At 39.9% G+C, this 15,140-nt stretch overlaps 5 protein-coding genes across 7 annotated transcripts in view; 4 read left to right on the top strand and 1 right to left on the bottom strand.

Annotated features, from left to right (window-relative positions):
- The window catches only part of LOC130691825 (importin subunit beta-like), a 38,461-nt gene extending 28,810 nt beyond the window's left edge, over positions 1–9,651 (top strand). Inside the window, exons 1-12 of one of the 2 annotated variants that reach the window (XM_057514819.2) lie at positions 5,951–6,095; positions 6,307–6,365; positions 6,438–6,848; positions 6,908–7,060; positions 7,122–7,271; positions 7,368–7,532; positions 7,612–7,788; positions 7,848–8,180; positions 8,242–8,451; positions 8,508–9,023; positions 9,122–9,354; positions 9,421–9,651. In XM_057514819.2, the coding sequence (XP_057370802.2) occupies positions 6,041–6,095; positions 6,307–6,365; positions 6,438–6,848; positions 6,908–7,060; positions 7,122–7,271; positions 7,368–7,532; positions 7,612–7,788; positions 7,848–8,180; positions 8,242–8,451; positions 8,508–9,023; positions 9,122–9,354; positions 9,421–9,604 (2,646 nt within the window). In that variant the 5' untranslated portion in view covers positions 5,951–6,040 and the 3' untranslated portion in view covers positions 9,605–9,651. Of the gene's footprint in view, positions 1–5,950; positions 6,096–6,306; positions 6,366–6,437; positions 6,849–6,907; positions 7,061–7,121; positions 7,272–7,367; positions 7,533–7,611; positions 7,789–7,847; positions 8,181–8,241; positions 8,452–8,507; positions 9,024–9,121; positions 9,355–9,420 lie in introns of those variants that run through there. The other variant, XM_059497393.1, reaches the window with a different exon arrangement.
- On the top strand, positions 26–2,043 carry LOC130691864 (F-box/WD repeat-containing protein lin-23-like). The gene is made up of 4 exons (XM_057514885.2): positions 26–183; positions 245–478; positions 591–881; positions 1,806–2,043. Exons 1-4 carry the CDS (start codon positions 67–69, stop codon positions 2,037–2,039), a joined length of 876 nt encoding a protein of 291 aa, XP_057370868.1. The 5' UTR covers positions 26–66; the 3' UTR covers positions 2,040–2,043.
- On the bottom strand, positions 2,309–5,834 carry LOC130691826 (PHD finger protein 12-like). 2 transcript variants are annotated; one of them, XM_057514821.2, is made up of 15 exons: positions 5,608–5,831; positions 5,347–5,540; positions 5,214–5,283; positions 4,795–5,152; positions 4,581–4,695; positions 4,377–4,506; positions 4,133–4,303; positions 3,968–4,075; positions 3,699–3,895; positions 3,505–3,632; positions 3,245–3,439; positions 3,059–3,175; positions 2,918–3,000; positions 2,637–2,846; positions 2,309–2,574 (listed from the first exon to the last, which is right to left on the bottom strand). In XM_057514821.2, exons 1-15 carry the CDS (start codon positions 5,653–5,655, stop codon positions 2,401–2,403), a joined length of 2,298 nt encoding a protein of 765 aa, XP_057370804.1. In that variant the 5' UTR covers positions 5,656–5,831; the 3' UTR covers positions 2,309–2,400. The 2 variants fall into 2 exon arrangements, with proteins under 2 accessions (XP_057370804.1, XP_057370803.1); XM_057514820.2 differs by having other exon boundaries at positions 3,059–3,439; positions 5,608–5,834.
- Positions 9,652–11,199: 1,548 nt separating the features above from the next.
- Positions 11,200–12,107, top strand: LOC130691881 (salivary glue protein Sgs-3-like). The gene is made up of 2 exons (XM_057514905.2): positions 11,200–11,351; positions 11,595–12,107. Exons 1-2 carry the CDS (start codon positions 11,340–11,342, stop codon positions 12,069–12,071), a joined length of 489 nt encoding a protein of 162 aa, XP_057370888.1. The 5' UTR covers positions 11,200–11,339; the 3' UTR covers positions 12,072–12,107.
- An 862-nt stretch (positions 12,108–12,969) lies between these two features.
- LOC130691848 (syntaxin-5-like) lies at positions 12,970–14,975 on the top strand. Its single transcript, XM_057514858.2, has 5 exons — positions 12,970–13,561; positions 13,643–13,698; positions 13,765–14,006; positions 14,143–14,510; positions 14,577–14,975. The coding sequence occupies exons 1-5, from the start codon at positions 13,113–13,115 to the stop codon at positions 14,734–14,736; spliced, it is 1,275 nt and encodes a 424-aa protein (XP_057370841.1). The 5' UTR covers positions 12,970–13,112; the 3' UTR covers positions 14,737–14,975.
- Positions 14,976–15,140: the final 165 nt, after the last annotated feature.

The raw sequence follows: 15,140 nt of genomic DNA, 5'->3' as shown, positions 1-15,140 counted from the left end.
CCACTCACTTAGAGGAAACAATTTACTTGAACATCTTTTCGTGTTTTAATCTTCAAGGAAATCAAAATGCCACTAGAAATTGCGAAAATGGTGGGCGATTCCGAACGACCAAAATGCGATATTGAATTTATCGGCGTCACAAACGATCGTTTGTTCACATCGAGCGAAAGTGGAAATGTCATGGTAATATGCCTCAACCATTTCATTTAAAACAAACTCGTTTTTTAAAGATGAATCATTCTAGGTATGGAACAAGGAAGATTTGAAAGCGGTGGGCGAATTGGATGCTAAACAGTGCCCCATCTGCTGCATCGCCGTTAAGGGCAACCAACTTTATGCTGGTACGTCTGGTGGTAATATTGTTGTCTGGGATATCGAGACGGCCACTGTTATCAGGGAGTTAAACGAGCATCAAGGAAGCGTAGCCAAGATACGTGTAGTAGGGGACTTGGTCGTTTCAGGCGACACCGAAGGCAAGGTATAATTTCAAAGGAATGTTTCCTTTTTTTTTTAACCCTGTAATCGATGAAAATATGAAGAGAAAGACGTCAGAACAAATTTGAATGACGTTTATCATCACCTACCTGCAGGTTCTCGTGTGGCAAGGTGACACGTTAATTCACCTGTACGAAACAGGTGAAGAAGTCTGGGACTTTGACCTTGCCGACGATCATCTCTATTCTATCCGTGACCGAGACCTCATCGTCCAAAAGATCCACAAAACGGAGCATGGCCACAAATTGACTACTACCAAAACGTTGGAAGCTCGTGGTCCAATGTGTCGGCTGGACGGCAGCATCGCCGTACTTAGCCGAGACGGAATGGATATCCACATCATGGAAGATGATAAACTCCAATTTAAGCGAATTGGTATCATCAAGGTGGGTAGAAATCCCACAGTCTAATTAAAGCATTTGTCTTTGTCTTCTCCCTGTAAGACGTAAGAAAACGGAACAAAAAAGAAGAAAGAAAAATGAGAGGGGTCAGTGGGGCGCTTGGGGTTCGTCTCGAGCGACGTGTTATATTACACGAAGAATTCGAAATGGACACTTTCTCCTAGATCTACCTGCGGCAATCCCAATCAGGAGAAGCGGTCATTTCCTGGGAAAATTTCGACGCGGCGAATGAGTGTCCGTGTTCGCGTCTTCGTTGTAACAAATGTCAGTGAACTTGAAAAGTCAAAGAATAAGAGGCCTGAAAATAAGAAAAAAAGAGAAATGAATAGGTCTACACGTCGGCAGAGGCGGCAGCAACAGGTAACACGAGGCAAAAGGTCGAGGATTGAGGTCACTGATTAGATGGGCAGAGAAAGAGAGATAACAGTTGGCGGTTAGAGGGGAAAAAAGAATCAAGTTGCCGTTCTCAACATTTCCCTTCGAGTCAGGTGTTTTTAGAAGAAGTAGATACAACAAAGGAAAGTCCATAATTTCATCGCAATGGATGAAGAGCTCAAGTTCATTGATGTACGCGAAGCACTCAGCCGGTTTACTCCGGCGCATTTTGTGTACGACAGACCCACCACGTGAGCCACAACAGCCGCCAAACGTTACGCCATTCGAAATTTAAAATGGGCAGGGGGAAAGAAATTATCTTACAGAGCAATAAGTTTAATGTCAGAAAATTAAGATGTTGGAAAACAGAAAGAGCTATTGAAGCTCCTAAAGTTGTTCGTTTACTTTCCAACACGCCCTTGAAATTTCGTCTTGCATGTTTTGTTCAATTTTTCAATGCTAGTTTTTCTCTTTTGCTTACAACTTGTTTTTCTTCTTTCTCTCTTTCACTGCTGTACTTGTAACAAACAACAGGGTCAAGACCGCATGATCAACGCTTTGGCGTACAGCCAACAGCCAAAGAAGACTCACCTGTATTCGGGCGGATGGGACAACACGGTTCGCAGTTACGACCTCGAGACTTTCACCCCTCTGTCTGTAGTCGAATTGGGTCAGGCAGTCAATTGCATCCGGCCCGACCCCTCTAGCAGTGGCCACATCTTCGTCGGCGGCAATAATGGCCTTTTGTGCAAGATCCTCGACAGATGAAAAACACATTCAATCACACACTGCTAGATTTCTCCTCTTTTAATGTTCCTCAACATGTATGCAAACATTATCGTGACGTTAACGTACCTATACTTGCCATTATCTTACGCGTGCCTATGTAGTTGATAATTAGAGTTGGCTCCAAATCGTAACATTTGACTTTGAGATTTATGAATGAACAAATGACAGGTAGTTTTGGTAAAAAAATGAAAGAACTTTTGCAGCGTGAACGTAAATTTTCAAACGAATGGTCTGCGGTCTGATTCTCGTTTCACGGCTTGACACATTTTATTTGAACGAAAAACAAACAAAATAACTGCGGGACATAATGAGGCAAATATGATAATGTACCCTAGAATTTTTAATGATGAATAAAACGAGGTTTCTCGTTGGTGTTGCTTATGCACAAAATGAACTGCATGCATCCGAACTTAATGTGAGAGCCATGTGTGAGTAGACCAGTCCCTTCCCATCCTCCATTTTTGCCTGCTGAGCTAAGAGAGCTGACATCGATACGGCAACCGCAATGAGAAGTCTATCACACAAAACCACAAATCAATTTTCATGTTAAGAGGCGATAAACTTTAACAAAATTACTTCATTTGATTCCGTAAGTGAAGTGGTCATTTTATCACAACGTCTCGTTATGTCATCTAAGCCTTGGAATGATTGATTCCTTTCCTTTTCTTTGGCACTGTCCGCCTCCGATTTAGCGGTTACATCAATATCTAGATCGCAGCAATATACGACGTTATCAACAACTGTCCCGTGTTCGCTGTAATTGAGTAGCTCGAAATGCCTCGACATCTGTTCCACAGTTAAGAATAACAAAGGCACGTTAAGATCCAAAATAGACTATTGTGCTGTAATTACCATACCTCGTCATAGAACACGGTGGCGTGATGTCCGGAAACATATTTGCACGTGCCATAGGAAGATAAGCTTAAATCCATGTCGGCACCTTAAACAGACAATACATTCATTGAGGATAAACGTGGTAAAAGAAACAAGATCAATACCAGTGCCGATAGTAAGTCGGCGATAGTAGATGGGAGCTGGCGGGTATGCTGAACTAAGGGGACAGAGGAACGCTCTCGGCTGTGTTGGGAAAACATTTGCTTGTGCTTGGCTACTGTCTACTCGATAACAGAAGAGGTTTAATGATTGGGTTCCAATTGGTTGAATAAAAAGAATAGTGCTATTACCACTGTCGGAAGCACTGCTCGAATGAAGCCAAGGCTGTGGAATGGTTGTACTCTGTGAGTTGCTAACAGAAGACAACATTCCAGGAAGAGGAAACACCGTCAGCGACCGCGACTCTGGGTTAAGGATTAGCTGCTGCACTCTTTGCATGGCAAGGGTTCGCAACGTTTCTTGATCCATGGCTTTCAATAAGTCATCTAGATTGCACAATTAAACGTTAATCCTACTTGTTTTTTAATGAAAACAAATATAGGTAAATTACTTGACAATTGCTCCATGAAGACCTTCAAATGACTTTCTTTCATTCCGCGTCTCAGGGTGCCCAGGTAATTTGTTACATCTTTCTCAATCTGTTTGAATTCTTCAGCAAACAATCCACTCCACACAGAACTGCGTGAAATAACACAGATGAAAAGAACTGAACTCACTTTCTTGCGGTTTCAACTTAACACTCACGAATTGGACCCTTCAACCGATTCTTTATTTTTTCGTTCAGGTAACACAGTATCAGCTTCTTCCATGGCTTCGCCTTCGTTCGAAAGCATTTTCTTACATTCTGCTGCTATTTGGTGAGCCTCTTCATGAGGCTGGGGTTGTTCTTCATTTTTATCTTCCTCGTCACTTGATTCATCCCTTCCGAAAGGCTTCAAACTCTTAAATTCAAAGCAAAAGTGAGTTATTACGGTACCAATCTTACGCGATAAACCAACAATAGAGTTGCCTACCCTTCGTGTTTCAGGAAGAACGGGCGACCAATGGAATGGTTGCGTCCCTGTCAGACGAGCGGGAAGCAGAGGAGGATGCTTGTACTGATTCTTGATTATCAATGGCACCTGTAATACGTTACGTTAAGGAATAAATTCGAAGAAAACAACATCTCTATGTCTTACTCTCATACGAGGTCGGCCTGGCAGAGGTACCTTCCGACGAAAGGGTGGATGTTTTCGGTTTACTTTACGCAGAAAATTAATTTTAACAGTTTCATGATCAATAGGTTTCTGCAAAAACGACCAAAATTTGACGCGTTCAGTAAGTCGAGAATCCGGCAACAACTTATACTCCTAATCAGAAATAGATAACAAAAGATATGGTTAATAAGGCACGAAGAAAATAACATAACATGACAGGTATTACAATATTTTGAGGATGATTTGGGCACATCCACTTTCCAACTGGCATGCAAACAAGCGGAGGATCCAGACAATCTAAATGGAAAACCAGGGGGCAAAAGTCACACGCGACCATTGGCGCCTTGCGGCAACTCCTGACGTTTGAATACGACTTTAAGGTTACAGTTTCATCTAAACTAATACTATTTAGGACTTGGTCAAATCTTACTTGCTGCAATAGAAGCACGCTCGCAAAGGTAACGGCACAAGTCCGTTATCAAGTTCATGCGACTTCTTTTTAAGCCCAGGTCCTGTCTTTTTTGAAGTGCATGATTTGCTGGAACCTTGAAAAAAGAATATGTGACAATATTATCTGCCAATCTCAGAATGTATGCTTTGGCCTTCCAAAAATTTCTTTTACAAATTGTACTGCTTAAACTTACCTGGGAACGGGATAGGTTCTACAAGCTCAGGCGGTAGCTCAAACTGTTGTGGATTCATGGATGCTGCTACTTTGATGAGTGGACCAAAAAACGAAACCTTTCCCGCATTTTCAAAGACTTCCTCCCTATCACTCGATTTTTCCGAGCTTACTCCAGGAGTTTCTACATCCACATCATCGGAATTGTTTGTTCGACGGCGACCTGCAATCTTCTCAGGTACTCCTTGCCCAGCAGATAACAGCTGCATTGTTGAACTTGATGTTGAATTGTTTGATCTTTTTCCATTTTTGCTGGAATCAGAGTCTGCCCCATCATCTACCTCTATAGAATGAGTAAGGGCATATGCAGCATCTTGAGCCTGAAACAAACATGACAGTCCAATTCATTTCGGCTTTCTGTAAATAGAACCTTTTTAGTACCTTCTTAACACGACAACTGTGACAGTTCCATAGACCTCTGGGTAAATCAGTCTCTTCCAATGGAGGATCACTACAGGAAGATTAAAGAAATGGAAAATTATATTTCAATCATGGAAATTTGTGTTTCTATTACTGGCATTGAAGGTGAAAAGAAGCTGGGCAAGAGTCACAGCAAATGAGTTCACCTCCCTCTTTGCAGGCATCACAACTATCTCGGTTATGACCTCTTCCTGGTCTTCTGTAGTAGGGATGTAATGCCAAACCATCTTTCCGTTTTTCTTTTGAAATGTCTTCCAATAAAGGTGGGGCAAGCAGAGCTTGTATTTGCTGCAAAAGGAAAACACCATAAATGCGATAGACAAGCATAGCTCAACAGCCGAATAAAGTAACTTACAGGCATTAATCCACCAGAGAGGTCGAGATCATATTGAGAATTAGCCATGGCGTGCGTGAAAATAATTCAATTATCGCATAAAAACCCAGCGTTTCTACACTAACATCTTCTAAATGAACACGAAATGCAGGAATCAAGAAACAACACAACTTTTGAGTGTAGAAAAAACGAGCTAAACAGTAAACAGCATCTTTCTATTCCGGTCTCCTAGCGGCAACCAAGAAAAGTTCTACACACGAACGAACATGATTTTGAATATTTCGTGAATATTTGTACAGTGAAGGAATAAGGGGCAACTTAGGCCTATTTCCAGCCAAGAGCGATTAAACAAAGAAGAAATCATAATTGTTGCAAGGCATGAGTCACCTAATAATCACAGTCATTGCTCTACCTCACTAGTGTCACATTACTTTACTGCTTACTGGGTTGAAAAATGGTGGCTTCTTTGGCTTGCTTAATCCAATGTTTGGAAAGAACAATTTCTCCAGGTAAGTCAACAAACACAGTCGACCTATATGCATTCGATCAGTCTTAAGTGCCACCATACTTTAAGTAAATATATATGTAAGTGTGTATGAATTAACTGATATGGGTAATATTGACTGCAGAAATGAGTTGATTTTGCCCATGTGATTAGTAAAACTTGAATCATAGACTACTTGTAATTTTCTCTTAAATGTGTGTTTCTACATTTCACAGATAGAAAAATATTGGCAGAAGCCCAGTTAGTATTGGAACAGTGTGCTCAAGAAAATGTGGTTAGTTCTAGAATTTTAAAAGTTTTGTCGAATTTTCAGTTTATTGTTATTGCTTTTGGTTTGTATTGAAAGGGGCAATTTATTTCTAACATGTCTATTGTGCTTGCTGATTCGAAAAATTCGCCTGTTGCTCGCCAAGCAGCTGGTCTCCAACTCAAAAATTGTTTGACCGTCAGAAACGTGTCTCTCAAGGAAGAGTATCAAAGACGATGGCTATCTCTCCCACTTAAAACTCGCAAAGCGATACGTGAACGTTTGATTTCAGCTTTGGGAACAGAAAACGTCTATCCGAGCTGTGCGGCGCAGTGTTTAGCTTACACTGGAGCAGCTGAACTTTTGTCTTCAGAAACCCAAACATCATCCGATACTACATCTTTGGGCGAACTTCTTTCTGTTTTGGCTAGCCTTATTATTGGTCAAACAGCTAGTGAGCATTGTAAAGAAGCAGCTCTAGAAGCATTGGACTACGTTTGCCAGGAAGTGGTGCGTTATATCTAATGAATGCCTTCTTTTAAAAGATAACCTTTATTAGTTTTCCTCAGAATCCGAACGTTCTCAGCAACTACTACACTTCTATTTTGACTCCCGTATTAAATTGCATGATGGATAAAAAAACAGCAGAAAGGATTCGTCTAGCTGCCGCCCGTGCACTGCTCAGCTCCTTAGAATGCATCCATCCACAGTTTGAGACAGAGGTATCTTGTTGGTAGCACTTAACATAAAATTTCCTTTTTTATATTCATTGTTTCCTCGCAGGGAGGTCGAAACATAATTATGCAAGTTACATGTGATGCAACGCAATCGCAAATTGCGAAAGAATCTGTAATTTCGTTCGAAATTTTGGTAAAAATCGCTTTATTCTACTATCAGCATTTGTTGAATTACATGGATCAAGCCGTCGTGCCTGTAAGTTATAAAGCTCTTCTATGGTATCTTTTGCAGCCAAAAATTCACGTGTGCTAATAACAACGGACTCTTTAAAGCAACATTTTAAATTTCTAGATCACGCTGAATGCCATTGTGTCAACCGATTCGAATGTCTCATTGCAAGGCATAGAATTTTGGTCGTCTGTAGCAGAAATTGAGCTAAATTTGGCCTCTGGGGTTTATGATCCTACATTTGTGGTCCCAGAATCACATCAATATACAGAAAAGGCATTGCCTAAGGTAAAATGCCATAATTGGCAAACATAGCAAAGTCAAGGTTAAAATATTCTGATTACTTTACCAACCATTTGCTCCGTAGCTAGTTCCCATACTGATGGAGGCCCTTGTAGCTTGGCAAGATTTGCCCAACGATATGGATGATCTGGAAGACTGGTCACCGTTCAAGGGAGCATTTTCGTGCCTGACGTATCTTGCGCAATGCTGTACAAATACCATTGACCTCTACATAATGCCAGAAGTTAATAACCGCATTAAGGTAGAATAGATTTCATCAAACTGGTTTTCTTCTAACTGTAACGATGTAAATATCCATAGCATTCCGATTGGCGACAACGTCATGCAGCACTGTGGGCGGTTAATGCCATTATAGAAGAAATGGGTTCAGAAAGAGTTTATGACAAACTTTTACCATTGATGGCACAGATATGGGAATTGACAAATGATAGAAATAGTGCCAAAGTTCGTTATGGATCTCATGTAGTAATGAGTCGAATCTTTGAACTTTGCCCTGCTTTGATTCCTAAAGCTCTCCGACCATTAATCAACGGTTTGCTCGAACATTTGGATGATAACAAGGAACAAATTGCTGCTGCAGCTTGTAGAAGTTTAGCCTCGCTAGTAAAAGTTGTTTATAAACTAGCATTAGAGGTGAAGCGCCCTTTTGTTGTGAGAACTGTCAAATCTTCTAAACCTGTTTTTTGTGACACAGCAAAAAAAAGGGGAAAACCCCATAACGTTTTCCTTGTCTCGTTACTACAAGACAATTACCGAAAAACTTCTGAGATGTGGCGAAATGTCCTGTGAACACCTGCAATTTGCTGCCTACCAAGCGCTGGCAGACATACTTCTTAGTTCTCCCAATGATTGCTATAGCATCGTCAAGAGTACTATCCAAATTTTATTGCGAAAACTTCAAAACGTAAGCATTATATATTTTACAGTAAAGTAAAAATTTGACTTCTCATTTGTCAATAGTTGGAGGATAGGACAGGAGAACAAGATTTCACGTGTGGAGCGTTATCGCGATCACTAGCTCGCTTGGATCTGGACGAGAATGTAGTCCAATTACGCCATGAATTCATGTCTAGCCTTTTATCAGCGCTAGAAGCCGGAGTGGTCAAAGAAGAAATCTTTTTAGCAACCTCTAGCGCAATTTCGCTATTGGGTCCAACACAATTAAAAGCGCACTTGCCGTCATTGATAACTTACTTCAAATTAGCAGTTGGGTTGCCCGACGTTCTTCCTCTAATAATAGGCTTAATTGGCGATCTTTTTCGCGTTCTTGGAACTGAATCCTTACCATACTTGGATTATTTTTGGACGACAATATTCGATTTACTAAACCAAAAAGATTTAGATACGAAGTTGTGTTCGGATTGCACAGCAACGTTGATGGATATGGCCAATTCTGTAGGCGGGTTACATTTCCAGCCATACATAGCTCGTACATTGAAACAGCTTCAGTATATTGCAAACACCACTGTAAAAAACGTAAGCTTATTTTAATTTTGGCTTTTTTTATGTGTGAATCATTTAAAATAGTCGGTGTTCGACTTGCCGAAAACTAACTTATCTTATTTACTATTCAGCATACCGACCATGAAGAGATCCAGGAGAATATGTTAAAACTTTACACCGTCCTTTTTAGCTACACCTGTGTTGACAGAGAGTTCGGGCAACCTGAAAAAAATCTAGAACCGGAATATTCCTCCCGCTTTAAATTAATGCAAGAGTGCCTCAAGAGTGTTTCAAAGTTCATGGGGGACATCATCAACGACGAAACTTCAGACATGGTCATAATAGCAGGTGGCATTCTTGTCGGGTAGGAATTTTGTCGGGTGAAAAATGTAATTTCAAATTTCAAATATTTTTTCTGCTTATTCATCAGCATCGTCATCGCTAGATTGGGTGCCACCAAAACATACAAATACTTTGAGTCAAACTTGGACGCCAGGTGGTTACTAAACACTGCACTTCGCCGTGCGGACACCTTCGAATTCAACAGTTATGAATGTCAGCAAATCTGCAAGTCTGCACTATCTGAGCTGGAAGGTTTTAAAAACGTAAAATAATTATTTTCTATTAAAATTTTTTCATATGCGTTGCATGCCATAAAAATATTTCATAACGAGAAAATGTATTTAAATTAATATTAAATTAAAACGCATTCTCCCGGTTAGTTCACTAACCAGGAGAAATTAATGCTGCCAAATCTTATTTCAATGGTCTACACGGAGACTAAGAACGTATGCTGCGTTTGATTGCGCTCTGGCTATGATGAACGGCAATGAGGTAAACAAAATTTTACGTTCCAGATGGTTGCTTTTTTTCGGTAAGTATCACAAATAGACTAGTTCCATTTATTTCCATTTTGTATATACAGCATTCCATTTCCTTGGACCTGGAAATGTAAACTTATAAATATCACAACGAGTAAAACTCGATAAGAAATTAAGACTAGTTGGGTAGTAAATCTGTAAACTATCCTCTAGTTTGTGACTTTTGACTCAAACCTGGTTTCCCTCTCTTTAACGTTATCATATTTTAACTTTTATTTTCTCGAACAGAAAACTTACGCCGTAGTTCCGTGTATAACAGATTGAACCAGCGTTTCGCAGCAACAAGAGCCCTTTTTATATCCAGGTTCCTTATGCAAAAGTTTTTTTTCTCGAATTCCATTTATGCTATTTTTTTTAAAATCCCGTCAGTGCGAAAGTTTTTTCCTACGCCAACGCGGATTCCACTTGTATATAAATGCAAGGTGTGTGAATGATTGATGTGTATGAGTATATATTTTACACTGTGACCGTGAATTATACATGTAATAATTGGATTTTTTTTATGATTGCCAGTTGTATGCATCGTTTGGATTAAATTTGGAGCCCGAAAAACTGTTTTGCATTGCTGAGAAATACTGCAATTGTTCATCAGACAGGTATACGAAACAAACATTCCATCCGTCTTTTGGCTGTGTCATACGTCATCCATTTCACGGCCAAGGAAATGACGACCAACCATATTACAAAAAAAAAAAAAAAACAAGTTTTAAATAACGTTGTGCTTTCAGTACGATAAGCATAGGTTTATCGAAACAGAGGCTCGCACGCAAAATTTGCGTGCCGCGTATAAGGGAGCAACCACCTCGCTTCACGTAGAAAGAATCGAATCATGAAACCATGGGTTTTCGTCAAGTTTGAAAATATTCCTTTAATGGAATAACGTTAAGAAACATTAATTATTCATTACGACTTTTCATTTTATATTAGCCTCAACCAAATTTCGGGTTTCATTGCAACCTGACGACGCAGAATATTTTCATCAGTTGGCCTGTACAAGTGATGCCAAGACTTTTTATTTACGGAAGCCATGTGAAACGAATTACGAATAAGGGTATGACGTTCTTGAATAACAATCAATATATACAAATAACGTTTTGAATTAGTAGAAGAATTGAAAGTTCAGATATTGCAATCAAGGTTTGGTTATAGCCTGGAGCATTGTTCTGTGACAAGAATTTGCCAGCCGACGTGACTTGTTTGACTGGAAATGTTTGCTGTTGAGGTAAAGGAATAAATGTTTTATAAGAACGAGTCGCATACAAAGACTGATGACCTCATGTTTGATATTCGACCATAGTTGGAGTTGCACCTATCCGCCAAAGCAACATAAAAGAGCATAATTTGAAGAAGAACAACGCAGCAGACCTTCACTCGTGGCTATATTAAGGTGTCAAGTACCATCAGTTGTTCAAATAACATCTTCGCTTCGTTCGAGAAAGCATCTTCACTCACCAACGCGCAAGCCAACATGAAGCACTTGGTAAGAGCCTCTATTTTTGTTTACTACGTATGCAGCGTGCAATCGAGAAATTATACTTAAGGCTAGTAGGATACAACCGTGTATTTATAAGATGGGAAGTTAAGGACAGCCCAAGTTACACTAACGATCTTGTGTTCCTTATGGGATCACAAAAATTCACGATTCCAGTACACATATTCAGACCTGACTCTTGTTACGTATTTTGTTATTAAAGTATATGCTAATCAAGAGTTTGTTTGCCAGGTAAGCTTAATTGTTTTGATAGCTGTCGTCGCGGTGGTGAATTCCCAGTCCAGCTCTAGCACTACAGCCAAACCTGGAGCTTCCACAACGAAACGTGTGGTAACCACTGCTAAACCCGGAGCATCCACCACTAGACGGGCAGTTAGTACTACTAGACGACTAGCTAGTACCACCAGACGACCAGCTAGTACCACCAGACGCTCAGGCAGCACCACGAGACGTCCAGGCGCTACCACCCAAAGAGGGGTAACAACTACCAAACCGAGGACCACAACTGTCAAACGGGCAGGCAGTTCAACAACAAGGCGTTCACCCACAACAGCTAGGCGTACTACCTCGGCCACCAGGCGTCCGGCAACGACGGCCAGACGTACCAGCACTACCACGAAACCCGGTACCACGACCAGCGGAGGGGTAGGGATGAGTACGGCTAAACCCACGGCCGCTACCACCAAACGCGCAGCTATGTCTGCTTAAGCGCTTTTTAATAATATTTGACCTGCGCACGTATACTAGCCAGGCTACATTGTCTATTGGAAAACCCATCAGGTTGTCTGTTAATCTTCTATTTCTGAAAACCTAATTTTTTTAACTTCGCAATGTTATTTAATAAATATGATCGGCAGTAAATGTCGACGGATTGTTGTTTTTTACTCAACTTTAACAAAGTAACTAAAGGCTAAAGTATATTTCTTTTTTCCTTTGCTTTTTGGAAGTGAAAGCAGATTTTTAATATTTATCGAGTAATGTATATAAATTTAAAGTTCATTGGTTATAACTTATAAGCCAGTTAAAAATACAAAATACTTTCTTGACATGTAATCTCCTAAGGATACATGTCTAATTCCGAAATGGTGAATCGGTTTTATCTTACGTTTTTTGCCAACTACGCCTCTTTATTTAAAAAAAAATGACATTGGCAATGACAAGCATCCAAGGAAAAACCTGCTTGGAAATGGTAAAAAATAAAATAAAAAAGAAAGAAAGATCTGGAAAAAGCCGTTAGTTTTCTTAAATTTGGAATCACGTAGGCAGTTCTAGTGTTATTTCACAAGAAAATATTTCAGCGATTTCTTATTCCAGCTCTCTGCAGTATTCTGCGCTTCTTATTACAGATTTACAAGTTACTACTGCCTAATAATGTGACCGGTTTTTACGACACAATCTACACAGTACGGGGACGCTACAGGTTTAGCCCGTAACTATTCAAAAACCTCCCTGTCAAAAACAAAAGCTCACGAGAGATGAAAGACGAGAAAAAAATGAAATTTTAAATAGACAGTGGCCAACATCAAACAAAATCAGAACAATCAAAACATTCAGGAACAAGTGTGCTAAGTCAACTCCGAAACTTTGCAACGCTGGGATTAATATTTGGTTTTGTTTTCGTCTGCATCCTCCGTGAATGACGTGGCGTGACGTTGGGATAATTTCTTTGATAGTAAATGAATTGGTTTTCTGTTTCCTTGGATTATAAAGACGAAACTGGATGAGTTCTAGAAGAATATATTTTAACGGATGATTACGCGACGTCGTCGGCAAGGCTCTGAATCGGAGCATCAGCAGCATTTTGCTGAACCTGAGTTACAACACCAAGTCCTTAAAGGCCCTTCGTCCGTTTTACTTTGGTCGGGTGAAAGTCCTCAACAACAGCCATCGTTTTTCATTGTTCCACAGGGTGAAATAGGTGCATTTGCTGCACCAAATTTTTCAGCCAATAGATCATTAGATGTTCAAACAAAAACAAATAGTACTGATATGATGGCCCTAGCAGCTAATTCCAGTTCAGCATTACTTTCTTCCACCAATGCCTCGTCTCGTGACCGAACTGCAGAATTCCTTTCTGCAGTCAGGAGTTTCCAGAATAGACCAGCAAATGGAGTAATTGGAAAACCAAATCATCAACAGCTGTCTCGAAATAATGATCAACAACATCAGCAGTATTCTGAATTCATGAAAGTGGCTAAGTAAGTGTCTACATTTTAAAAACACATTTGCTTTTTGTCATTATTTTCCTTATACAATTGAGTTTGTTTATCTGTCCATAGGGTCATTAGCAAGGACCTAAGCAACACCTATGCCAAGCTAGAAAAACTAACATTATGTAACTTGCTTTGTTCCACATTTCCATTGTTCATTGACCAAATTGTATACATATTTTTATTAATAGTGGCAAAAAAGAGAACACTATTTGATGATCGCCCTCAAGAGATTCAAGAACTTACTTACATCATTCGCGAGGACATCACAAATCTTAACAAACAAATTGCCCATCTGCAAGGTTTCATGAAAAAGCAGCAAAATCAACAACAAAACACCAAGGCACACTCAGCTAATGTTGTTGTAGCTCTTCAATCAAAGCTGGCAAATATGTCATCGGAATTTAAACAAGTTCTTGAAGTCCGCACGGAGGTATATATTTAAACTAGATCGCAACACAAATTAAAATTCAGGCTATAAATGGATAAATTGAGAAAATATTTCCAAAATGACCAGACACTTATCGCTAAACCCTTGCGTAATGCCAATAATTTATTGAATATTTCAGAATCTTAAAGCCCAGAGAACTCGACGAGAACAATTTTCTGGCACCGCCCCAGTTGTGTCAGATCTACCTGCCGCAGCATTGACTGGAGGCCCATTTGGGTCCTCTCAAAATGGTTCCAAAGGATCGGTACTACTTCGGGATGCGTGTCAGGCTCACGGAGGAGAAGCAGTAGCTATCGATATGGGTACGGCCGATCACAGAGGTACTAGGACTCAAGTTCAGCAGCAAGTGTTCGCCGACGAAACCGAGTCTTACCTGCAAAGTAGATCTGATGCCGTACAAAGTATAGAATCCACTATCGTGGAATTGGGCGGAATTTTCCAACAATTGGCACTTATGGTCCGCGAACAGGAAGAAATGGTTCAGAGGTACTTATCTTTTCTTCATTTGATGTTAAAAATTTATAAACAAATTATTTCAATGTCTTCTGTTAGAATCGACTCGAATGTTGACGATGCGCAACTCAACGTGGAAGCCGCCCATGATGAGCTATTGCGTTACTTTCGTTCAGTCTCTTCAAACAGATGGCTGATGTTGAAAGTCTTTGGAGTGGTCTTTATCTTCATAGTAATATTCGCCATCTTTTTTGCTTGATCTATTTAAAGTATAATTCCCAATTCCTTTATCAATAAATTTTCGATCATAATGAATTGAAACTACGGTTCATTTGTCTTCTTGCTTAACAATCGAATGTAGATACGATGCCCTCTAATGAAAATGTTGCCCAGTCTTACTGGTAATTTTTCATGATGAAGTTATCAACTCTGTGATGTATTTAGCGTATGATTTGGTGGTAAAATATCTAAGAAGATCTAAATAAATTGTAAACTGGATTTACCTTTTCCTGTATTGTAATCCACACGCTGAGTATTCAGGATTTTCAAAATATATTGAATATCTTGTTTATTTTCCGTTGAAGGTATGACTTGTAAAAGTTTTTACATCACGGCTGTTTTCCGGCATAATATGGCCATGAAAAGGTTGTTTAGAAACACCCG

The sequence above is a fragment of the Daphnia carinata genome, chromosome 1 (genome assembly GCF_022539665.2).
Source record: "Daphnia carinata strain CSIRO-1 chromosome 1, CSIRO_AGI_Dcar_HiC_V3, whole genome shotgun sequence".
NCBI lineage: Eukaryota > Metazoa > Arthropoda > Branchiopoda > Diplostraca > Daphniidae > Daphnia > Daphnia carinata.
This window is presented reverse-complemented; position numbering and strand designations above follow the sequence as displayed.